Source organism: Colletotrichum scovillei, assembly GCF_011075155.1.
Source record: "Colletotrichum scovillei strain TJNH1 chromosome Unknown Contig00003, whole genome shotgun sequence".
Classification (NCBI taxonomy): domain Eukaryota; kingdom Fungi; phylum Ascomycota; class Sordariomycetes; order Glomerellales; family Glomerellaceae; genus Colletotrichum; species Colletotrichum scovillei.
In genome coordinates, this window is record NW_023336261.1 from 4,389,500 (window position 1) to 4,414,206 (window position 24,707).

General features: G+C 54.5%; 6 protein-coding genes across 6 annotated transcripts; 3 read left to right on the forward strand and 3 right to left on the reverse strand.

Annotated features, from left to right (window-relative positions):
• Window positions 1-165: 165 nt before the first annotated feature.
• On the reverse strand, window positions 166-1,742 carry HER10_EVM0008011 (uncharacterized protein; the record flags this gene model as incomplete). Its single annotated transcript, XM_035477548.1, has 1 exon — window positions 166-1,742. Exon 1 carries the CDS (start codon window positions 1,501-1,503, stop codon window positions 166-168), a length of 1,338 nt encoding a protein of 445 aa, XP_035336271.1. The 5' UTR covers window positions 1,504-1,742.
• Window positions 1,743-3,231: 1,489 nt separating this feature from the next.
• HER10_EVM0001711 (uncharacterized protein) lies at window positions 3,232-5,802 on the forward strand (the record flags this gene model as incomplete). The annotated part of the gene is made up of 3 exons (XM_035471450.1): window positions 3,232-3,780; window positions 3,884-4,106; window positions 5,795-5,802. The coding sequence occupies 3 exons, from the start codon at window positions 3,232-3,234 to the stop codon at window positions 5,800-5,802; spliced, it is 780 nt and encodes a 259-aa protein (XP_035335678.1).
• Window positions 5,803-6,270: 468 nt separating this feature from the next.
• Window positions 6,271-6,892, reverse strand: HER10_EVM0013289 (uncharacterized protein; the record flags this gene model as incomplete). The annotated part of the gene is made up of 3 exons (XM_035482652.1): window positions 6,271-6,558; window positions 6,652-6,783; window positions 6,842-6,892. The coding sequence occupies 3 exons, from the start codon at window positions 6,890-6,892 to the stop codon at window positions 6,271-6,273; spliced, it is 471 nt and encodes a 156-aa protein (XP_035336742.1).
• A 2,932-nt stretch (window positions 6,893-9,824) lies between these two features.
• On the forward strand, window positions 9,825-16,243 carry HER10_EVM0002842 (uncharacterized protein). Its single transcript, XM_035472536.1, has 3 exons — window positions 9,825-10,135; window positions 10,214-10,366; window positions 10,458-16,243. The coding sequence occupies exons 1-3, from the start codon at window positions 10,074-10,076 to the stop codon at window positions 15,592-15,594; spliced, it is 5,352 nt and encodes a 1,783-aa protein (XP_035335785.1). The 5' UTR covers window positions 9,825-10,073; the 3' UTR covers window positions 15,595-16,243.
• A 197-nt stretch (window positions 16,244-16,440) lies between these two features.
• HER10_EVM0004105 (sodium/hydrogen exchanger 3) lies at window positions 16,441-19,550 on the reverse strand. Its single transcript, XM_035473759.1, has 5 exons — window positions 18,937-19,550; window positions 18,838-18,867; window positions 18,620-18,766; window positions 17,904-18,563; window positions 16,441-17,847 (listed from the first exon to the last, which is right to left on the reverse strand). Exons 1-5 carry the CDS (start codon window positions 18,980-18,982, stop codon window positions 16,712-16,714), a joined length of 2,019 nt encoding a protein of 672 aa, XP_035335902.1. The 5' UTR covers window positions 18,983-19,550; the 3' UTR covers window positions 16,441-16,711.
• A 1,426-nt stretch (window positions 19,551-20,976) lies between these two features.
• On the forward strand, window positions 20,977-24,674 carry HER10_EVM0004745 (general alpha-glucoside permease). The gene has a single exon (XM_035474378.1). The coding sequence runs from the start codon at window positions 22,200-22,202 to the stop codon at window positions 24,174-24,176; it is 1,977 nt and encodes a 658-aa protein (XP_035335969.1). The 5' UTR covers window positions 20,977-22,199; the 3' UTR covers window positions 24,177-24,674.
• The last annotated feature ends 33 nt before the right edge of the window (window positions 24,675-24,707 follow it).

The following is a 24,707-nucleotide window of genomic DNA, read 5'->3' on the forward strand; positions in this document are numbered from 1 at the left end:
AAATCAAACTTTTCCCCAAAGACATAGGAAACACAAAAGAAATCGTAGGCCTCTCGAGTGAGGCATGTCAGCCCCCCCGCGAAAGAAACTGAACTGAACATTGGTTGTCGTGCCAAGTTCTTCATCTTTCGAAGGAGGCCCGAGAGAAAGACATCAGCCCCGTACTTAGATGTGATCGGGGAGTTCCTTCGGCGGATTCGGCGTGGGGTGATCCGCCACGGGCTCTTCCTCGAAGGGGGGGTGGTCGGGGTGGTAGGGGTGCTTCGCCATCGCCTCCTCCTTCTCCTTCTTCTTCTTCTCCTCCTCCTCCTTCTCCTTGTCGTGCTCGTCGTGGTGGGGGTGGGCGTGGTGGCCGCCGTGAGGGTGGTCGTGGTGTTGGAACTCCTCGTCCTCTCTGGACTTCTTGGACTTGGTGTCCTTGGACTTGGGCTCGTCGGCCTTGGGCTGGTCGGGCTTGTGTTGCTCGGGCTTGGGTTGCTCGGGCTTGGGTTGATCGACCTTGGGCTGCTCACCCGCGGGCTCCTTTCCCTTGGGCTCCTTGGCCGCTGGCTGCTCAACCGCGATCGCCTTTTCCTTTCCCTTGGGCTCCTTAGCCGCGGGTGGCTCATCCTCTACCTTGGGCTTCTGGTACTCAACCTTGGGCTTCGGCTGCTCGACCTTGGGCTGCTCGACCTTGGGCTGCTCGACCTTGGGCTTCGGCTGCTCGACTTTGGGCTGCTCAACCTTGGGCTTCGGCTGCTCAACCTTGGGCTGGGTAGCAACGGGCCCCTTAGCCGCGGGCTCCTTGCCGAGATGCTTACGCAAGGGGTGAGGCACGAGAGGGCGGGCAAGGCGACCGAACTTGGGGGGCCAAAGAAGGGAAGAGGAAGCCTCGGGGTCCTCCTCGGGGGCATGCACCAAAAAGAAGCCGCTCTCGCCGAGCTTGAAGCCCAGCTCCATGAGCTGCTCGTCGGTGAGTCCGAGGCTCTCCTTGAGGATGTCCGCCATCTTGGCAGTGTTGACGCGGATCTCGTCTTCGGTCGCGGGATCCTCGCTGACGGGATCCTCCTTCTTCGAGGCGGCGGCGTCAGCATTGGCCACGGGCGTGGCGGTCGGGGCGGGGCCGGCCTTCTTCTCAAAGTCGGCGACCAAGAATTTCTTGCGGCCGAGGGTCCTGTCCATGGACTCCTCGATCCAGCCGGCCTTGGACGGGTTGAGCTTGTACTCGTCGAGGTAGAAGCGGACGCAGTAGGCGATGGCGCCGGCGTACTCGTCCGGGCTCTCGTACCAGCCCGTTGCGCGGCGCTTCTCGGCGTTGTACTCCGTGCACCACGCCCTGCGGCGGGCGATCATGGCCTCGGTCGGGCCGGAGCCGGAGTACGGCATGGGCGGGGCGACGGGGGCGGTGATGGTCGCGGCGGCGGTGGCGGGCTCCGTGCTGGTGGTGGTGATGGTGGTGAAGGAGGAGGCGCTGGCCAGGGCAAGGGTGCCCGTGGCGGCGAGGAGGGTCTTGGTGGCGACCATCTTGTTGTGTTCAATGTGAAGTATCTTGAATAAGAGAGCAGTGTTAGTAGCTGGATTACAAGTGTAAGGTATTCTGTGATGTATACATACCTAGAGCTGATGGCTACAGAGACCTAGCTGTTGATGTTCTCGGCGTAAGGTCAAGTATCTTAAGTCAGTTGGTAGTGTTAGTGTGACTGGCTTATAAGTGTGAGGTAGTCAGTGATGTCTGCTTACCTAGCTGAGTTGCAGGGATGCAGAGCAGAATGATGGTTGTAGGGGAAGAAAAAGAGAGAGACTAGATAGAATCAGAAGAGCGGATTTTATACGCATCTCTTCTGCAGTGGACGCAGAGGTTCCTGCTCCTTCTTCTTCATCTACGGTGCCATATGCCTCTCTTTGACCTTGAATAAATCCTATAGAAGGTTAATATCCGCGTCTACACGTTTACACAAGGTGGTCTGATGGGTATCATAGTTGCCAGCTGGAGGACATTGGTAGAGACGGGGGTTCTCTTGTGGTTAAGAACCACTCCGGCCTAGACGCCAAAGTCAGAGTAAGCTCGTAAACTTGCCAGCGTGATCATCATCTTCATGTGGAGGAGAAAGCTCGAGAGTGTACATCCGGAAAGTTTACGGTGATCCTTACGATGCTTCACGTACTGAGCAACGTAGGTTCAAACCCGAGCCGCATCGTCCATACATATCCGTTAGTCTACCTCAGCATACAGAAGAAGCGCCTTCAAAGTTACGAGATAGCGAGCTATGAGTGGTCAAGGTGTTTGCACTCAAGATGTACGCGATATCAATTCTTCACTGAGCTCTACCGCGTCTGCCCCACATGAGCTCTCTCAAGCTCCCATCCGGGGCTGTGGCTTTCGAAGAGGCAGCTAGAAACAAACCTCACCTCCTCAAACCTTGCCGTGTGTGTCCGCGCGACAGATACCTATCAGTCTTGGGTTGCTTCCGAATGTGACCCTTGCGGCGCGTCTTGGGACACCACCCTACTCACTTGCCTCCGAACGCCAGACTTGGCGACGGGACAAAAGGCGACTCGAGCGGTACATGATGCAGAACAAGCTTTTCTTGGCTGATGGTGGCTTTTCGTAAAGGTGGTCACTTTAGGAATTCCAAGGTCATGTACACCCGTAGAGTTGCAGACCTTCACGCCACGATATCATGCAAGTCTTTTCTTGCAAACATTGCTTCAACATGGGCCGTGGACACATCAAAACAGTGCTTCTCAATCAAGGTTTCTCGTCAGACCAGCATGCCCTAACCATAGAATAACGTAATCCCCTTTTTTGTCCCATGTTCATGTTCGTGTGGGGGTGGGAGGCTTTAAATTCCATACAGGCTAAATCTCCCGTGCATTCAGATTTCCCCAAATCAACGTCTACGGCTTATACGATGGGATCGGAGGGTGCTGTCCGAACAAATGCGACGTAGATAAATAAGCTTCCCCCTTCCCCCCATGAACATCCCTGGCTAGACGGTCCGTCCGGAGTGTGTTTATATTACTCGTGACCTGTTCGTGCCTGAAGCATTACCCCCTTTGTTTGCTATAGTTCGCCGAGCTACTATATTCGATGTCGTGATATTTCCCCCGTCCCGGGTTGCCGTGTAAGGCTCAGTCTGTGAATGTTATAAAAGTGATCAGCCTGTCCGGCGACGTTTGGGATAATTTTGGTTTCGTCAGCCAAGCATCACTCGTTCCAAAAATCCCCTCAACCAACTCCAACCGCCCAAGATGAAGGTCACCGCCCTCCTCACCCTCGTGCCCCTAACCTCCGCCAAAGTCCTCTGGGACGGCCGCTTCAACGACTTCAACACCTCGTCCGACCTCAACAAGTGGTCCTGGTCCAACCAAGTCGGGCCCTACCAGTACTACATCCACGGGTCCGGCGACGTGACCAAATACGTGAACCTCTCACCGTCCTACAAGAACCCGGCCGACACGGCGTCGAAGCAAGGGGTCAAGATCACGCTCGACAGCACGGCCTACTGGAACGGCCAGAACATGCGGCGCACCGAGCTCATCCCGCAGACTAAAGCCGCCATCAACTCGGGCAAGGTGTGGTACCACTTCAGCATCTCCCGCAAGGACACCAACGCGCCGAGCATCTTCCGCGAGCACCAGATTGCGTTCTTCGAGAGCCACTTCACTGAGCTCAAGAGCGGGTGGATCAGCGGCGAGTCGGCGACGAATAACACGAACCTGCAGTTCATGGTGCAGCAGAAGAGTTTGTGGAAGACGGAGTGGAAGCCGGATGTGTGGCACAATGTCGCCTATGAGATTGTGAGTTTGACTTTGAGCCCCTTTGTTTCTTGAGTATCGGGGAGGGAAGAAGGTTCTCCACGTCTCGAAGAGAAGTATGAACTTACACACAAATGTGTTATAGAACTTCTCCAGCGGAAGCGTCGGCTTCTGGCACTCTGAGGGCAGTGCCCCTCTGCAGCAGGTCGTGGCTCCCGTCTCGGCCTCGACGTCGTCCAACGGCGCGGACTGGCATCTGGGCGTTCTCGAGCTTCCCCGTGATGGATACGCCGACACCAATGAAGATTTCTACTTCTCTGGCGTCTATGTGGAGGACACCGCTATCACAACCTCTGTCACTGGACCCGGTGAGTCTACAGTGTGAGAAACCTTGTGAATTGAGTGGAACTGATACGGATGTGAGCAGCCGCCTGAGAGAAAATTTTATCTCGTCAAGGGACTAGGAGTAGGGTCAGGCTCAAGGGGAGGTCAGACAAGACGGCAACATCGTAAATACTTCACCCATTCTTCAGTACATATCATTCGTTCACGTTCACGCATATAATGTTGAAAAATCAGTATTCCTTGGTTTGCATGGCAATCTTCTATTTCGAAATCAACCTGAGAACTGCTTCTTCGTAGCTTCCCCCGCCAAAACACCCACCCACCCATGTTTCCAGACTAAATGTCTCGTGTACCCGTGGAATTCAGACCGCGTTAAAGTCGTCGCTGTTGACTTCTTGCCTTCACTAAGAACTCTTGCACGTCTTCGTCACCATAGTTGTCGGCACGGTAGTGTCGTTGTCAACAGCTGTAGGAGGCACCTGGCAGGCACCGAGAGAGGTACGTGTCATGCCAGGAATGGGACCAAGAGAAGGGTCGTAGCCAGTGACACCAGCCCAGTACATGCAATACTGGGTGTTGCTGTCGCAGTACTTGTATTTGCAGTCGACCGAGGGAGTAGGCGCCAAGGTGATGAGAACGTCGTTGATAGTCTCGCGCTTTCTGTTTCTGGCCTGAGTAGGAACGATGCTGCACTTGCCGATGGAGGTAACGGTCTCGCCAGGAATCGGGCCTTCAGTAGGATCCCAGCCAGTGATACCAGCCCAGTAGGCACAAAGAGAGGTGCTATCCTGACACCATTCGTGGTTGCAATCAATAGTGGTTGTAGGGATCGCCGAAGTCGCGGGGACGGAGTCTGCTCTGATGTTGTCCTTAATGGGGGAGACGACGAGGGTGCCTTGGGGCAACAAGGATCTCAAATGAGTGGCCCTGGAAGCGGTTCCAGTGAGAGTTGTGAAGTCGGTCTGGGGTGTGGCGATAGACTGAGTAGAAGTAGCGTGACTGGCAACGTAATTGTCGTGGATGCCAGCTACAAGACCGGCGCCGGCCAGCAAGAGCACCGTGGAAACGGTGAGGAAGATGACAAAGTCACGCATTGTGAATATTGAAGCAGCTGCTTTGAACTTGGTGAAGAAGACTGGATCTTTGGTCAGCGTGTGTTGCGTCTAGAGCTGGCTTTTGTACTTTCACCAGGGGCTTACCGAGAAGGAACGAAGTGTAGAGAATGACAGTTCGAGTCGTCTTTCTAAGGTGAGACTTGACCTAAGATGAAAGAATGGCCGAAAAGAGTGAAGTTGAAATATTGTGAGTTGACTGCCGCAGAAGGATTGGAAAAGAGGTTGGTGATGGTGGAGTGTGAGACAGGGTTCAAACAACAAAGCCAGCGCAGCGCAAGGTCTTTAACCTCCTGCTGAAATTGAATGGAAATGTCTTCTATTGAAGGAAAGAACACTGCAGGTGTAAGTGTCTTGAAACGGAAAAAAGTTGAGTTGATAAGGCAGTTTCAGACTTTTGGATGAGCTTCGCAGTTGCCTCGTTCTTCTGTCTCAGATGCAGTATCTTCTCACAGAAGGAGTAGTTAACTTATGTAGAACAGAAGGAGCCCATTCTGAGACCGATTCTGCCGTGAGAGTGCCGTCTCACGAGACGGAAGGCTGTAATACAAAACTGTGATACTTCCGCCACAGTTGGACCAACATTCTGGAGGTTAAAGAAGCTTAGCATTGAGATGTTAGGGCTGACGATGAGGCTTTCCAGACTCGTTCCACTGCGGGATTGGTGTAAGGTGACTCTAGCCCACGTTTCCCATTCAAGCTAATCTCGTACGAGCTCAGAGTGAACTGAATCATCTTCCTTCCAAATGGACATCGTCACGATGCCTGTCACATTTACAGGTGGCTTACTGCTGTCTCTGGCCATGTACGACGATGGCGCTGGATCGTGCGTCCCGAGAGAAGCCCGTCAACTTGAAGAACAAGCTTTGTGCACCTGCCAAAGGTCGTTTGCTTCCCGCTTTTCATTATGCAACATTGATACCGATTAACGATAGGCTATACAAGAAACATTTCATTGCACATGAACATGGAAAGTATTACACTGATGAAGCGGCTTGAATTGGCGAAGAAAAAATTTCATTAGACGCGGCAGAGGCTATAGCATGTGCCGCTGAGTGTCATTAAAGAGCCCGGCTTAGGAGGACGCCAACTGCGTAGCTGCCTTGGCATACAACGTAACTGTGATGGCGATGCTGGCAAGCCAAGCGAGACTCCGCACAGGGCCGAAGCTACGGTTGTCCTGTAGGCGGACGTAGATGATGTTGTACAAGGCCCTGGAGACGATGTAGCCCAGTGTCAAGACGTTAACGGTCTCGGCGTCTACCCCGGCGAAGTTGGCGGCGACCACGGCAGCAGAGTAGAAGCCGAGCGTCTCAAAGGCGTTCTCCGATGCGGCCTTGGCGCGGAGAATGCGGGCTTTGGCCTAGAGATTTCGCAGCTTCGTGTAAGATGATGGGCTACGGTATTTGGAGAGGAGGGCAAGGTTCTCTGTGAAAGGAAGGGTTGCTGCTCTTACAATCTTGTCTAGCTTGTCATCGGCCACGACACTAGTTTGGAGCTTTCTCGGGTTGCAGAGATCGTAGTGTGCTCCTGCTCCGGAGACGGCGTAGACATTGGGCAGCATCGCCATCACAAAGGCGGCCGGGATCTGGACGCGAGGTTTAGCCTGGTGGTCCAGCTACATTGCTGATCGATACGTCACTGACAGTGTAAAGAGAGAGCCCCTTTTGGGCGATGTCCAGACCGAAGAAAGACATGTTGACGGCGGTGTTTGGATGTCACGTTGAGCGATGTTGGATGAGTCGGTTCACACAATCTTTTCACTTGGACGGTGAGGAGGCACGGAGGGTAGTTGTATGACTACACTAAGGCACGGAGTTGACACTTTCAAGATCGGAAGGACGGCGCGAGTTAGAGCCCGACGGGACTCCTAAAGAGAGACACGAACTCGGGGAGGAGGGGGTTGCACCGAGGCAGCCCGGTCGCACGGGTTGCTCCGAGTTGGGAAACGAGTACGGCACGGTTAACATGGGCCTAAAAGGACAGCAACCTGTGAGAGCTAGGCACAATAGTCTTCCCGCACTCGGTTGACAGCAGACGGGGCCGCGGAAACGCTGCCCACATTGGGACCTGGTTTGGCCGAGTGGTGATGACAGAGTTACAACAATAATTCGCATCGTCGAACGGGGACTGCAACATTCGATTGGCCAGCTACAATTTTCCCCCTCTACCCCTGTTGAAAGGCAAGGGCGAACTCGTGGAGTGGGAATCGTGATGTCACCCGAATCGGCATTTCATAGGCACCGACCAATCCGATGCTGTTTTCTTGCATAACTCTGCAGGATTTAACGTTGTGTAAGAAACGAGAAAGCCGGGCCTGTCATTGGGCCGCTGGAGGGACAGAATAGCATCAAGCAAACCATCCACAAAACTTCTCGCTGCGGATTTCTTTTCATCGGGCTGTGTGTTTGGCTGGCTTGGTGCGCCCACAACATGTTCTGATTTCAGCCTCCATGTCCAACGTGGTAAGGACCCAACATCGCTTCACTCATTGTCGTCGAACCTCTCTCTTTGGGATTTTTTTTCCCTCTCCATTCTCTGTGTTGTTTCCGATACCTGCGGGGAAGCTCAAACAAGCTACCGACGTTCGTTTCGTTTCTCTTTTCAGAGTTCTCTTCTGAGAGAATGCGACGTCTTGGCAGACGCACAATCTGGAACCTGGAAACTCAACCGCCCGGAACGGATCAACTACGCTCTCTCACGTTCGAATCTTTGGCAGCCCATGAGATGAGCCTCTCATTCGAAATGTCCGCCAGACTCACGGCAATCACTTTTGATGAGAAGCTCCTCAAAGAGCATGATTACCTGCTCATTTCAACATGTTCTCAGTATCACCAAACACAACCTGCGCTCGATGGCTGCGCTGAACTGATGATAAGTCGCTCACCGACGAACAATGAGAGTGAAAAGTCTTACTGAGAGTGCACGAGCGCCATACCCAACGCATGTCGCATTCAACGAGCCAAGCAGTTCGATGGAGTCCAGAATGAGTGTTTTCTAACTGTCTTATGAGAGGCACTTTGTGGCACATGAACGACCAACAAATATGAATTGTACGTTCCCGAATGAGAGAACCTTTTCAAGTTGCTGACTTTTCCTCTTCCAGCGCGGCAACTCGGAGGTATGCGACTGACTCGAAACTCACGAACCTTTTTTGCAGAGCTTGCCCCGCGACTCCGCGACGAGACTATTGAATTCGGGTGTGCGCTGGGCTTTGGAGTTTTTGGGACGAGCACTCACAAAGCGTCCATGGGTCCCGACTCGTGCCCCAGGTCTTATCCTGGTTCCCCGACTTCAAGATTGTCGGGCAATGTTCAACAAAAAGTTGCTTTGCTCGCCAACGTTCATCGAATCAAGTGATTCTGAAGTTGGAAATTTCGTCTCATTGAGGGCCAGGTGCGACAGGGTGTTCATCTCTATGGTCCTCAAGTGAGGTTGGAAGATGAGGATTGTCATCATTTACTCTGCGCCGGCGTCTTCTCGCGGCCTGTTGTTGCAGCGATCGACAGCGATGACGATCTCTCAAAGGCAGAAAAAACGAAACCTTCCACCACTGCCTAGCCCGACAGCTTTCCAGCAAAGAAAGTCGCATTGCTGGAAGTGAGCCTTGCAGGCAAGGAGCCCAGAGGCTGGAAACATCAAGAGTGGGCTCTTCATGCCTGCGACCAGGTAAGAGGCGATGGCAGAAGAGAGAAAAAAATAAAGCTCCAAGAGTCCAAGCCCAGGCATCCTGGGTTTCTGGGACTTCCAGCATCCAAGCAAACAGCAAGCGCAAGACGCTTGCGCCGGTGGAATGTGACCGCAGCAGGGATGCTGATGAGATTGGATGCCAGACGGACCACACACAACGTGGGAGAATTTGGGTTGGTCTAGACGAAAACAGCATGGCGGCAAGAATATGCACACACTCACTCGCTGACTGATTCATCAAGCGGAATATGTCGCCAGCCAGCAGCGGCAGAGCAGACTTACTGGTAGCAGCACACTTTGGCCTGTTCAGCGGTGTTCCATCTGGTTCTGATTTCAACTAGCGGCAATCCAAAGTGCATATTGCTAGGTATTGCAGCAGAATGGGTGGGAGGGAGCCTGGGGAAGTTTTTCGAGACTCGAAGGTACCTACTTACAAGCGCCTTATCACTTATGCAGCCACTCCCCACCTTAGGTTCTAAGGTACCTTATGAGAGTGAGAGAGAGACACCTGTCCCCAGCGACATTGAAAGGCCTCATCATCTTTTGATGTACGGACGGGCAAAGGGCGGGCGCGATGCACCGGCGCTAGAAAAGTGCAAAAAAAAAGCACTGAACACTCCAGGTCGTCCCCAGGTCTCCAAGTTTCCCCCAACAGACAGACCCGATGGGCAGACACATCCATCAAACTGCTGCAAGGAAGCGTTGCTGCGTAGCCTGCGTGCGCCGCAAAAAGTTGGAGGGTCCGGTCCAGGCGTCCCCATTGGAGAGACTATCTGGCGTGAGAGATTACCGCACTGTACCATCTCCTTTTTGCCTCCCCCGGTCTTTCATCTTCGCACCGCCCATTCCCCTCGGCTTCTTGTTAAAGACGGATCCATGGCCTCCTCCCTGGCACAGTGTCCAGATTCTCCGATAACAAATAATTTTTCCCGGGGTGTCTATCAACCCCCCCAATCTAGCAACTGCCCATCAGCCTGTGACTTCCAGAATCACCACCCGTCCAGCGGCGCCCGTAGACCGACAATTTTCTGGTCGACCATCCACGACGGAATTCAATCGCGATCAATTGCCACCACGCACCACCACCACTTTCATCACTTTTGATCGTCGATTTCATCTCCCCAACGCGAGGAAACATTTGTCGACATCCCGTTTTTGCCCAAAACGGATGTCGCGGCAGCTCATGACATGACTGAGGTCGGGCCTGCCGACCGCTCCAGGCTTTTGCGATCCAAACGCGATGAATTTAGGTCAGTTACTGCATCGCTCGATAGAGCTTGACTGTGCGATTACAACGATATAATTTTCGGCGTGTTGACATTTTTTAGTTCAATTGTAACGTCGAGGAAGCGGAAGCTCCGTCAACTCTTCGCTGTCGCGACCGAGGGCGATGCACTCCCCACAAACGACTTCGCGAATCCCGACGCGCCGCCAGCCACCGCAGCCGAAATCCAGTTCCTGCAGGGCTGCGATATCTCACAGTACGTTTTCCTGTTCTTTTCGCGCTTTTTTGAATATTTTTGGTCGCGTATGGCTCTGGTTGTTGCCGCTCGCCGCTTACACGACTTACAGAGGACGAAAGCTCAATGAAGCGAATCTTCCTGCTCGACCTCAACTGCGCTACGATGTCCTAAGACAGTCCCTCGATAACTCTGGCCTCTTTGCACCCGAGCCAGCGCCTGCTCCTCCCGCAAAGCAAGACGCTTCCCTCCCTGAGCCCCAAACGAAGAGCGCTCCTGCGCCGTCGCCAAAGCCAGTTGCAGCTGCATCTAGCGATCCGAATGGCGCTGCATCTTCACCTCGAACACCTGCGACCTTTACCCTTCCGCCCTCACTTCCACCAAAGCCCCCGACGCCTGTGCCTGCTGCGGCAACGCCGAATCGACCCGATGCTTCCAAGCCGCCCACGTTGGCTGCCTCAGGTCCGCCGCCGCCATCACCTGTGGTCGTGCCCACGAAGAATCCTTTGCACGCATCGCGACAAGATGCTACCGAGACGACGGGTGCTACATCTGTCGAAAAGCCCGCCCCAACGCCTCTGCGAGAAAATCCGAATGGCATCCCGAAGAAGGCCGATCCACGAAAGGGCGATGCGCCAAATGCTGCGCCCACTCAATCCGTTGTGAAGCCACCCGTCGCCCAGCTTCCTGCTCGTTCAGACTTAAAGAAGGCCGAGGATACGACCCCTGTGGCTTCTAAACCTCCATCGGACTCAGCAAAGGTAGCCGACGGAGCTTCATCGCCAGGCTCAACGACGCAAACGGCCGCGACTCCCGCTGTGCATGATGTCTCGACTGATACGAGCCCCGAAAATGAAGGTCCTCAGTATGTGGAACGGCAGGCGACAGCTAACGAGGGAGCGACAGAAGACAGGATAGAGGAGGCCAAGGGAACTGAGAGCGCTGCTTCTCCTGATGAGGACTCGCTCAACGGCAGAATACCAGATGGGCCCGAAGCGCAGCTTTTGCAGGAGTCTATGGCGATGGGCTCTAAGCCAACACGGCCTGTGATCGAAACACCCGCGAAGAAAGCTTCGCCTCCAACGACACCTGTGGTGCCCGCACCGCCTCCGGTTGAACTGAAAACTACAGAGCCCACCACCGCAAAGGTCACTACACCAAGCGCGGCCCAGACCATCGTTCCCACTGCCGAGCCGCCTACAGACCCGTTGGCCAAGGAAATTCCGGACAGCCAGGAGTCTCAGGCTCCTGAAAAGATGGATGTGGATGAACCAGCCGTGGACCAGTCTGGGGAAAAACCTTCCGTCGAGGTACAAGAGGCACCTGTTGGGCCCAATCATACAGAGACGCAGACACCTCAAGCTTCAAACCAGGCTCCACAGACGCCGCAGGATCCAGAGCGAGCGGTTACTCGAACAGCTTCTGGCATAATAAGACAGAAGTCGGTGGCCGAAATATTAGGAGAGACACACCCAGAGACTCAAGTGACTACCAAAATGCCAGCAAGTCAACTCACACCTCTTACCTCCACGCCTCAGTCTCCGCCCTCGAGGCCAAAGACATTTGCCAACAAAAAGAAGGACAAGCAAAAGGCAAGAAACAAGCCTTCTGAAGTCGTGTTTGGTAAGCAGACCAAACGATCAGCAGACAAGTCTTTGGTGCCTAGCCAGCAGAAGCAAAGTTTCCTGCCGACAGACGACTACTTTACACCACTCTTTGTGCAAGGTTTTACGCAAACATCAAAGTGGATGAAGCCGATAGAGGTCATCCTCAACCAGTCTCACAAAACGGTTTCCACCCCAGATGCCTACGTCGCCATACAAGACAATCAGGCATGTCGAGTGCTTCGTCGTGTGTATCACCTGCAGCAGCACGACAAATGGTCATTGCGACAGCCAAAGAGGTGTCCGGAGCCTATCCGCCCCGAATCTCATTTGGATGTGCTGCTTCAAGAGATGAAATGGATGAGAACAGATTTCCGGGAAGAAAAGAAATGGAAACTTGCTGCTGCTCGGAATCTCGCGCACGCCTGCGCCGAATGGGTTGCTTCAAGTGAGGAAGAACGCAAGGAGCTCCAAGTTCCCGCGTACATTCCGCCCAAGGAGCAGCCAGTCGAGCTCGAGACTGAAGGTGATGCCTCCATGGCCGATATCTCGTTGGATGTGATCGATGCACACGCAACTCCCGAGCTGATACCTTCAGGTGACCTGGATTCACCCGAACACGTCGACGAGTTACGAGAGGAGGTTCTCGAGACTGTAGCACCGTCTGCAATCTTTGCTCTCGAAGATGACGACGTTGTTTTTGAGCTTCGGAGTTCACCGACCGCGGACCAGCTGCTTCAGGAGCTTCCAATGTACGGAACACCACTCAAGATCCCGGCGTTTGATTTCACTGTTCCCGAATTCGACCCCGATGCGCACTGGCGTCGCCCTGCTCTTCCTCTGAGCAAGTATGTGGAAGGCGAGATGAAGCTTTCTTCGGACGGACCCCCGAGAAAGAGGAGTCGATACCAGTATGAAGAGGAAGAGGAGGATGATGACGAAAAGGTCGTGTTCGGATCCCAGCCCGCAAAGAGGATGAAGCTGCCACCGCAGAATGCTGATGTGGCCCTGTTCAACCCCGAAATGAAGCCGATCAGAGACCGTCTCCACGCCGGCCATCAGTTCCGCCCGCCGGCGGAATACCAGATGCCCATGCAAAGCTTTTACGAATGCCGCAGCCCCTCGCAATGGACTTTGGCAGAGGATGACGAGCTGCGAAGCCTGGTTCGCGAGTATTCATACAACTGGTCGCTCATCTCCAGCCTTCTCACGCCTAGATCCGTGTTCACATCCGGAGCTGAACGGAGAACGCCTTGGGAGTGCTTCGAGCGTTGGATCAACCTGGAAGGCCTTCCGACGGACATGCAGAAAACGCAGTACTTCAAGGCATATCAGAATAGGATTGATGCTGCCAACCGTGTCATCTTGCAGCAGAACCAGATCGCGCAGCAACAAGCTGCCGGCCAGGCGGCGGCGCCGACAACGCCGGTCCCAAGACGCAGACCGTCAACGCCGCTCAGGGTTGAGCGACGACGCAATCAGAAGCATCTTACGCTGATTGACGCTATGAGGAAGCTGGCCAAGAAGCGCGAGACTGCGGCCCAGAAGCAGCAACATGCCACCCAGATGGCAGCCATGCGAAAGGCTAACGAGGCCGCGCAGCCCAGAGGACCCACCAAGACACCTAGGGATTACAGCTTGATGAGGTGGGAGCGCGACCAGCAACTTGCCGAGAAGGTAGCCCAGTTCCATCAGCGCCAGGAGGCTCAGAGACGCATCACCATGCAACAGCGAGGCCAGGTCGCCGCCCAGATCGCTGCGACACCCGCCGCAGGCCAAGTACCAGCAGGCGTCGCGGGTCAAGTCAACGGCAACATGGCTCGTCCCAACATGCCTAATCAGCTCGCTGTTCCGGGCCAAGCAGGCCGAGGTCGCATGCCCATGCAGGCTCCGACCGCCAATATGGGCGGGGTTCCTGCTCAGATGAGTGGCCTCGTGCCTCCCATCCCAATGAACGGGGGTGCTCAGATGCAGGCGGCCCTGCAAGCTCAGCATAGGATGCCGATGCCCAACCCTCAGCCTGATGTTAATCTCATGATGCAAGCGCGGCGTATCTCAGAGCAGCAGCGACAGGCTGTTCAGCTACAACAAGCTCAACAGCAAGTTCAGCAACAGGTCCATCAACAGCAGCCGCAGCCGCAACATCAGCAGGCCCAACAGCAGCAACAGCAACAGCAACCGTCTCAGCAGCAGCAGCAACAACAGCAAATGCACCAGGGAACACCGACGTCTCATGCGTCTCAGTCTCACTCTCCGCCAAACATGCGGCCCGCGTCAGTTAACGGCGTCAATGGTGTCAACGGTGTCAATGGTGTGAACCAGCAGAGTTTCATCGCCAATGCCCAGGCCAATGCCCAAGCCATGATGGCATTCAACGCTGCTAATGGTGGCGGGGTAGCTACGTCTCCTGCTGGTGGTCTCCATATGCCCAACGGCACTTCAGGCTCACCGCGCCCCCTCACACAAGTGCCGCCCGGCATTCAGCAACAGCTTAGCAACCTGGAAAACCAATATCGGCTCAAGAACCCGACCTGGACACCTGAGCTCGTGCGCCAACATGCTACAGAACATCTTACTCGCTTGATGATTCATCAAAGGACGACCATGTCGCAAAATGCCATGAATGCGGCTGCTGGCGGTGGAGGTGCCTCGTCTCCGGGTATTGCCAACGGCATCGCTGCCACGACCAGCCCGCACCAGTATGCTGCTCTTCTAAGACAGCAGCAGCAACAGCAACAAGCGGCAGCAGCGGCACAGAATGGTCAGGCTCAGAATGGGCAACACCAGCAAGCTCACCAACAGCACCATGGCCAGCAACAGGCACAGCAACATCATCAGCAGCAGAATGGTCAACAGCAACACGTGCAGCCTCAACACACACAACACCAGCAGCATCAAGCACGGCCTCAGTCCGCACAGCCTCAGCACACGCCGCAGCCTCAGCAGTCTCAGCAGGTTCCAAAGCAGCCTCACACGCCGCAACAGGCACAGCAGGCTCAGCAGATTCAACGGCCCCAGTCAGCTCAATCGGCCCAGGCTCTCCACGCCGCACAGTTGCTCCAGGCCCAGAAGCTCCAGCAAGCTCAAAAGGCCCAGCAGGCTCAACTTGCGCAGCAAGCTCAGAAGCAACAGCAGCCGCAGCAACAGGCCCGACAGTCGCCACAGGTCCAACAGGCCCAGAAGGCGCAGCAATCGCCGCAAGTTCAGCAGGCTCAAAGAGCGCAGCAGTCGCCGCAGGTCCAGCAGGCTCAAAGGGTGCAACAATCACCCCAGGTCCAGCAGGCACCAAAGCCACAGCCATCCCCTCAGGTTCAGCAGGCCCAACAGCTTCATCAAGCACAGAAATCACCACAGGTTACCCAGCAGGCTCAGCCGCCTCAGCCCTCCCAGCAGGCTCAACAGGCCCAACAGGCTCAACAGCAGGCACAGCAGAAGGCTCATCAGCAAGTTCAGCAACAAGTCCAGCAGCAGGCCCAGCAGCAGGCACAGCAGCAGGCTCAACAGCAGGCACAGCAGACTCAGACCCAACAGCCGCAGGCTCAGCAAGCTCAACAGCAGCAGCAACAGGCTCAGCAAGCCCAGCAAGCTCAGCAACAGCGCCAAGCCAGTGGAAGCGCTACACCATCTGCTACGCCCGCGCCATGATGGGGAACAAGGGGCGTATTCACGGTCACATGAACGACATTAAAATCACTATGCCAACGACATGAAGGTCTATCGAGAGTAGGAATACCAACCGCCAAGGACGTGGCGGGAGGACAGGCATTGAATCACCATGCCAAAGGAGGCGTCGCGGAGGTCGCGGATGGACTTGCCCCGTGGGAGAAGAAGGGCACACACATCCTGCGTAGTCGTCGCACCGCTCGCTGGCCCCCTTAGTTTCTTTGGAAACTGTGGGTTCGTTTTGTCTCTTTCTTACCTGTTTCTCGCTATGAGTAGACGACGGCGTTACTGATTAGACGAGGGTTGGGCGGGGAAACACGAGGGGGGCCAAAGCGAGTGGTTTTTTTTGCGAGCAGACGAAAAAGAAAACAACACCTTGTACATAGAAAGAGAACACACCATCCCACAATTGTGAGAGATTCTCGGCTTGGTTCTTCTTCCATTTCCCCCCCTTTAACCCCAAAGACGAGAACGAAAGCAACTTGGTACGGAAAACTAGGTTGTATATAACCACTTTGTAATGCCGAAGACGAGAGAAAAGAAGAGGTGGCGGCGGCGGCGGCAGCAGCCAAGGGGATGATGGGACGAGGACTCATCTTACCTTTGCAATTTCTAGAGAGAGGGAAAAAGGGAGCGAGCATTCGGCTGCCGACGAAAAAGGCACAAGATGCAAATGAAAGAATCAAGAAAGTTTCAACAAAGATACCTCCTCCACTTCATATCCCGTTCGTGTTAAATACTGTGGATTCAGACTCGAGTGCAGCCATCACCCATTTCGCATCGACAATGTGCAAGTAAGGTTTCACTCTTTTCATCTCATCAAAGTTTTGCCAGTTGAAATTTCTCATGGCCGCAAGCTACCTGCGGCCAAGCTCTCTATAAAATTATGCGCCCAAAACGCCCGTTTGAATGCGACTATACACTTCCTGGCCTCGCCTCGGAGTGCGTGTGTGCGTGCGATACATGACCACGTGTCTAACAGCAACAGAAAATATAAAACCCAGCAAGCCCGCCCTTCCCTTCCCTTAATGACATGTACAGAGAAAGAAATGACTATGGAAACGAAAGCCACACGCCATTAACCGACGGACCACTAGGCCTAGACCGCACCCGGCCCGGAGCCAGAGCCATTGCCGCGGGTGTTGCCGTCGAGCAGTAACGTCGGCTTGATGTAATCCTCGTCCAGCTGCCTGAACAGACCCGCCGCGTCCTCGGCCCCGTGGCTAAAGAGCTGTCTGATGGCAGTCGTCGCTGAAACATGGTGAGGCGCCACCGAAGTTCCGGCGGCAGGCTCGGTCTGCGCAAGGAGACCACCGGCAGAAGACCCGGTCGCCTGCGAGGCTCCAGGCGTGACCATCGGGCTTGTGCGGCGCGGGTCCCGACGGGCTGGGGGCGGGAGGTCCGACGTGTCGATATCGCTCCCTAGGTCCGAGTCCGTCGTGTTGCCGCTCCGTCCCAGCAGATCAGACCTCTCGATCTCAGAGTTCTTGCGACTGAGACTCGATTGTCTCTTGACCGGGTTCGGTGAGTGCGAGCCCGAGACATAGCTGCTGCGTTCTGATCCCACCGTTGGCCGAGCGCCGTTGCGCGAGGAGATGTTGTCCAGCGACAGGCTGCCGTTCCGCCTAGGATTATATCCGATGCCGGTGCTATTGCGCTTAACATATTGTCCGCCGTTAAACGACTCAATGTCGAATTCGTCGTCACTGTCAATTTCATCGACGACCCCGGTGCGGATTCCTTGGATCTCCAGCATACGTGCCGTCGTGCCGCCAAAGATGATGACCGTTAGCACCACAACCACTAGGACGGTGGCTTTGAGCGCGTAAGAGTTTTCGCCAGTAAGAAGTGCAGCAAGAGCGACACCGACAGCTCCACGCAAACCAGCCCAGAAAAGCATCGCCTGATAGTTGTAGGGCAACTCATCGCTCACCTCTCCTCCGCCCCTTCGGCGAGCCCTGTAGCGAATGACCCAATTGATGAGGCGAGATAGGGGGAATACCGCTACCCAGCGAGCAGCGCAAACAGCGCAAACAGTAATGATGATCAGCAGCGGTCGGAACTGCAGCGCATTATCTGTGAACAGCGCTAGACCGAGATAAATGAAGATGAAGTTCTCTGACAGCTGCGCAAGGATCTGGAAGATGAACTTGGTCGTAAGCTGGGTCCGACGGGACATGTTGAAATAAGCGTAATGTTTTAGCGTTATACCGCAGAATAGCAATGAGACAATGCCTGGAATATTATTAGCGATATGTTGATGCAAGGCAGGGAACTATTGAAGATCTTACCAGACATGTGGATGCCATGCGAGAAGAAGTAGGTAGCATACGCGATCAATACAACCAGACAACTCTCGTTCTTGGGGTATCGTCGAATGTAGGTGAGTTTCAAAAGCAATGCCGTCATAACTCCAACGAGCACACCAATCAACAAGCTTCCAAAGAAGACGATCAAGAAGATGCCGATACCCTCGAAGAAGCTCAAAACGCCGAGCTTGGAGGCATCGCCTTTCTTGTACTTTTGCGCCGTCTCGAATATAACAATAGCAATGGCGTCGTTGAGGATCGATTCGCCAAAGATGATGGTATACAACTTGGGGTCCACCTTGTATGAGTTGAAGATGGCCAAGATGGTGACGGGATCGGTGGCCGACAGGGTCGCGCCCACAGAGATGGCGTCGACGAAGGACATGCTTATGGACTCGACTCCGGTCAACGCATAGAGCCATAGAATGAGGCCGATGACGACAGCTGAAAGAAAGGTTCCGGCGAAAGCGAACGTCAGGATGGTACCCATATTCCTAAAGAAATTGGCCTGATGTAATTCGTAACCGGAGGCGAGGATGATCGGTGGTAGTAGTAGGTTGAAGAAGATTTGGTAGTCGAAGCTAATGAGGTTTCGGATCGAATCGCCAGAGGTCACGAGCAAGAGCAGCCCCACGGTCATTCCTACGGCATGCGTTAAAAGCCATCGCGTACTTAGTTCATAGGCGACGGAGACGAACCTGCAAAGATTGAGATGACCGTCTCGTGGACGGCCTCGATCTTCCGCTCTTGGAGGAAGTAGCTCGTCAAGAAGGCTGTGATGAGTAGCATGATGGAAATGAATAGCGCCCATGCGGCGAAGATCTCCTTCTGTGAGCCATCGGAGCCTGGATGATTTTGCGGTCAGTCGCAATGGTCGGGAGCGCAAAAGCTGAAGGGAATCTGGTTGATAGCTTACCTTCAGGGTCGCCCTCTTCGGTGGCACGTTCTGGCAAAACAAGGTCAGCTTACGCAGCCTCGAGGCCTGCGAGAGGCAGAGTGTCAACATGCAACATACGGACAAGGCGCAAGGCCGTTCCCGCAATATCCGTCGCGGATATCATATCGTAATGGCGGTTTCGCGACGATGTGGTTGTTTATGGGTTGGTGACGGAGTAGGATCCAGAATCGAGAGGAAAGCTGGGCGACCGGCGGCTCGCGGGTGAGCTCCGAGATGGGCGGATGGCGATCATCAACAGGGCAGCTCGTCGTCGTGCGCCGCAGGGTTGTGAGCTGACGACGAGAGTCTCTAGGTCGGTAGCTCTTTTCGAGATGTCGCCAAGTTTGAATGCCAATGGGGTCGAAGGACAGACAGACTTTAGCAAAAGGCCAGTTCTGATGTAAGGTTCGTAGAGGTGTCCACTAGAGGTACAGACAGATGCAGCGCAGGTTGACAAGCAGGACGGGACGGGAGCCAGCCACTGGTCGGAGGCTGCAACAATGCGCAATGGCAGGAAGTGGCTCTGGAGCGATGCGGTGATTGGATGGGTGCTGTTTGACGGGCGGTTTTGCTTGCGTAGCCTCGGCGGGGTGGTAGAGTTACAATCAAAAGCGGGCGCGTGTCACTAGCTGATGGCGGAAAACGCAGCGCCAAGCGCAGATCCTAAAGTACCGGGTACTGCGGGCCCAGACGCTGTTAGCCTATATCCGTACGGGTAGTGTAAGGCAGGGTATAAGGTAAGGTATGGTTGCTCGGGGCCGAACCCGGTGAGACGGAGTGGTGGACACGTCGAGGATTGAGCACCTTACCTTAGGTAGGCCACTTGAATTCCGATAAGACTGAGTGTCCCGTTTGTGTCAAAATGTGACTGTTATTCTACTTCGTCTCTTGTACTGCATGAATAGTTGCTGTAGTGCATATCATACCTTGATGCATAGTGAACGTCGGCAGGAAGGAGTCCAGTCCACCTCATGCAATGGAAATGGCAGGAAGATTGGGCCGAGCTTGGCCGCTGCCTGCAGGAAGCATGACTTCATTTGACACGGCACGTGCTCGTGAGGACCAGTTGAGGTCGAGGATGAGGTGCCCCATCATGGGTCGGGATTCTAGAACTCGGGCAATTACTGGGCCCAACACAGCTGAGCACCAACCTTAGGGTACATGGGCAGGCAGTAAGGTAGGGTTCCATGCCACCCATTGTGGCATTGCAGTGCCTACAGACGCAGTAAGGTAAGCATCGTGGAATCTGCCCTATTGTGTACTTTGTACGGGTTCTCCGCAAAGTGAGAGAGGCCCATTATTTTCCCCAGCTTCCATGTCCGCGGGGGCCGTGAAAGAGATCCAGTGGAAAACAGTTGTAGGGACCATCCAAGCTGAGGGTGTTGTGGATGTGGACTGCCGGTAAGACATCTGACACTTGAGGGTGCTGTGGCAGGACTTGTTGGGAAAACCGGGGTAGCACTTGATCAAGATCCCTCGTGAGGGCTCATCAGCCGGATGGATGGCACCGTCAGCCGGAGACGGCTGTTCTACCACACGCAGAGACACGGGGTTGCGATCCGAGGGGGGGCCAGATCAGTGAGATAGGTAGATGGTGAGATGGTGAGGTGGTGCCCTCTCGTACCTTACTTTGGCCTGAAGATGGCGTATGCAGCGACCACACGAGGCCTACATGTGTCTGTCCATGTTGTTGTAGGCATTGTCAGAAAGCAAGTACCGGTGGAGGATCCTATGCACGCCCATCGAGTCCGTTGCGTTGTTTTTAGTGTTCTCTGTCCTGGTCTATTCCCATTCTGATTATTCCCAACAGTGAGGTGATGAAATAGCAACGTCGGTGTGCAGATTGACTATCTCAGGTTGCGCAGCAGAAGCAGTAGCAGCAGCAACCCATGCAGTTCAAGCCCAGGTAGGTACCTAAGAAAGGCGGGCGTTTCGTCTCGGACAGCTACCTTACCTACCTCAAGTTTGGGAAGTCGGGACTGGGCGATACCCCTAAAAAAGATAGGAGCAAACGTAGCGGCCCGGCATCTCAGTACTCGGTGGAGGTGATGGAGCTACGGGCATGACGTACTGAATGCGGGGGCCACCCCGGGAACAGGCCAGGAAGCAAGGTCGACGGGTGTCGCTCTCTTTCACCGTCTCTGTGCGATGCCATCGCGACTTGGGCTGTCACCTCATGCCCATGGCCAGTGTGTGTGTTAGACTCTCGGCCCCGCCATTTTCCTGTCTTTCTTTCTTCCGTCTTCTTCTCTTTCGCCCTTCCCTCTCGTCCGTTCCAAGCCATCTCTTCTCCTCTCTTCCTCATCCGGAACCCGCGCCCTACTAGCCGTGGAAGATTCCATCAATTCCACCACTCAACTTGCTCGGAACCAAGCGAATAAATAATAACATCTCCTTTCCCTTCCCTTCCCCTCCCCCTCACCATCCCTTTTCAACGTTGCATGTGTCTCGACCATCAGTTGCTCTTCCTTTTCGCCACGTGCAGTCTTTATCCATCCGACCACGCCAACCTAACCTGCCCGAGGTCGCATTTAGCTGCTTTCCTCGTCCAGTCTCAGACTCCCCAGACCATCAAGCAAAGAGACGGATCGAGACAACGCTTCAGTCCGTTCACCATCAACACCACTTGTATTCGTATCTCATTTGCCTCTCTCCGCCAGTTCATCTGCAAATTCGCCCCTGGTTCTATCTGCCACGGCCAGCGGTCCCAAGACGGTGCATTTGGCTGCCGCTCTCCCGCTGTCCGCTACATTGCTTGTCGAGTCGAGACTCGGAACCAGGCCTATTCTTACCCTAGTATTAGGTACTCGGACATCCAGGCGCAACCCTAGCACACCACCTCAACAGACGGTACAGCTCCTCATTTGCCCTCGCCTGCATCGAACCGCATAGCCTGGGCTCGAATCAGGAACCGACCTGCACCAGACAGTTGGTCATTCAGCCAGGGCGCAGTTTCCAGCCCAGCGAATGACGCACACTCCTGCCGCCGCTCTGTCATCGTCAGAAATCGAATCACCTTGTACCAGCAGCCCGTGTTCGGGGGTCTCGTGGCATCCTCCCACTTGACCGCGTGACAACACAACTTCTTTTTCTGCCCAACCCAGCAACGAACAAACACTTGTCATTGCCATTGCAAATTCGATCCGCCATTTATATACTCTTTCGTCGTCTGTCAATTAGCCGACCCAGTCTAAACACTCGTCAGTCAATCGATCGAGCTGACCTCCCCGCATTGAACGAACGCTTCCCCAGCTTGCCCCGCTAGTGGGCCTGTTCGAAACCGACTTTCCGAATCGCTTCACTTCCGAGTCGTCGCGGCTTGACGCTCAACGACCGAAGAGATGCCTTCATCTCAGTCTCAGTCCCCCAGGAGGGGCCGTCCGATGCCATCAATCGCCCAGAGCACCGAATCTGCACCGTCGAATCCCAAGGAGAGAGGCGTACGCAGTGAGCGATCGCCGCTGCTCTCCTCCAACAACGACGATGAAGGCTACTTTGATCATCATGCGGTCCTGGCAGCGCAGCAGGAAGATACACAGCAAACCAAGAGCGTATGGTACCTGATTCTCCTGACCATTAGTATCGGTGGTTTGCAAATCGCCTGGTCTGTCGAGTTGTCCAATGGCTCTCCCTATTTGCTATCCCTTGGATTGAGCAAGTCGCTGATGGCCCTGGTGTGGATTGCTGGCCCGCTTACCGGCACCTTGGTTCAGCCCTATGTCGGTATGCTCAGCGACAATTGCCGACTCTCGTGGGGCAAGCGGAAACCCTTCATGGTCGGCGGGGCTATCGCGACTATCATCTCTCTCATGTTCCTGGCATGGACTAGAGAAATTGTGGGTGGTATCATGAGCCTCTTTGGCGCTGATGTCGAATCTGTCGCCGTCAAAAACACCATTATTTGCGTGGCCGTAGTGGGCATTTACGTCCTCGATTTCGCCATCAACACCGTGCAGGCCTCTATTCGAGCTTTCATTGTGGACTGTGCTCCGGCTCACCAGCAAGAAGCTGCCAACGCCATGGCGAGTCGCATCACCGGTTTTGGAAACATTGTCGGCTACATTGCTGGCTACATCAACCTCCCTACGTACCTTTGGTTTCTGGGTGACAGCCAGTTCAAGGTCCTATGCGCCATCGCCAGCATTGCCCTTGCGGCGACTATTGCAGTGAGCACCACGTTGATCAAGGAGCGCGACCCTCGACTGGAAGGCCCACCAGCTTCGGGCAAGCCTGGTGTGTTTTCCTTCTTCGGCAAAATCTTTACATCGATCAAGCGTCTGCCGCCTCAGATCAGGAAGGTTTGCCAAGTTCAACTATGCGCATGGGTCGGCTTTTTCCCGCTTCTTTTCTATACCTCGTCGTACATTGGTGAGATTTATGTCGAGCCGTACCTCGAGGCTAACCCCCACATGACGCCGGAGGAACTCGACCAGCTGTACGAAAGAGCAACTCGTATCGGAACCTTTGCCCTGCTCATCAATTCCGTCGTCAGCTTGCTCACGAACGTCTTTCTCCCGTTCTTCGTCGCACCCACCTACGACAGTCAACCACTTGGTGATCTCCCAGGAGACAGTGACAGTGGAGAGTTCGGTGATGAAAAGGCGTCCTGGTTGGATCGCCTGCAGATCCCCGGCTTCACCCTCAAGCGGGCTTGGTTTGCTTCTCTGATTCTCTTCTCGGGCGCCATGTTCTGCACCGTCATTGTTCGTACGGTAGAAGCAGCCACGGCCTTGATCGGTTTGGTCGGAATTACCTGGGCAATGACACTTTGGGCACCCTGGGCCATCATCAGCGCTGAGATCAGCCGGAGAGATGCAAAGATTCGCCAGAGAAAGCAACGACAATTCAGCCCCGGCAGAGGCGATGGCCCGGCGTCGCCCTCCACCATCGACTCTACCGCCGATTCTGACCAGACCGACTTGAGCGACAGTGAGGAGGCAGACCAGGCCGGCGTCATTTTGGGCATTCACAACATGGCCATCGCTGCGCCCCAAATCATTGCCACCGTTGGATCCAGCATCATCTTCAGGATTTGGCAGAAGCCTCGCGGAACCCCAGGCGATCACTCCATCGCTATCGTGTTGGCCCTCGGTGGCATCGCCGTGCTTATCTCTTCCTTCTTCGTTGCTAGCATCAAGGAAAGCGCCTCCTTGCCAGCAGACGCCATGGTCGCGGCCGAGGAGGGTGATCCTGCCACTCCCGGAATCCGTCCCGGCACGGGTCGCAGCCGCAATAAGAGCTACGAGCATCTCCCGCGAGCCAGTATCAAGCGTGCGACCCTCACGAGGAACAAGAGTTTTGGTGGTGCCGAGTATTAAAAGTGCTTGGAAATACACTCATTTGGCGTTGGGTTTTGCGGCGCTTGAACAAAGGGGAACGAGGTTTCTACTTTGTAATTGGGTTGGATTTAGGAAACATGCGAGGAGTTTGGGCATATGAAATGACCATCGAGGCGGAAAAGGAATTGCCACGCCACTTTTTCTTCTTCTTTTCACTGATGGATTCTCGAGTTGGGATGTTTTTGAATCGGGTAACACGGAGCGGACCAAGGGAGCAACAGCGATGGGATGATGGGGAACGCATAGGGGCGATTTTCCTTTTGTCCTTCACCACCACTTCTAGAATGCGAGAGGAGGAAGGGGTCATGAGGCTGTAGACCACACGATACATGAGAAGCAGCTTTTTAGCTGCTTAGAATGATAACGGCACGCAGCCGACACAATACCATTCCAGATGCAGCGATGGCCATGTTCACTTGCGTTGTTTGGCGATGCTTGGCGAGGTCACATGTAGACATGAAACATTGATGAAGTGATTCTTATTCCATTTCTTTTTCCAATTATACCCAC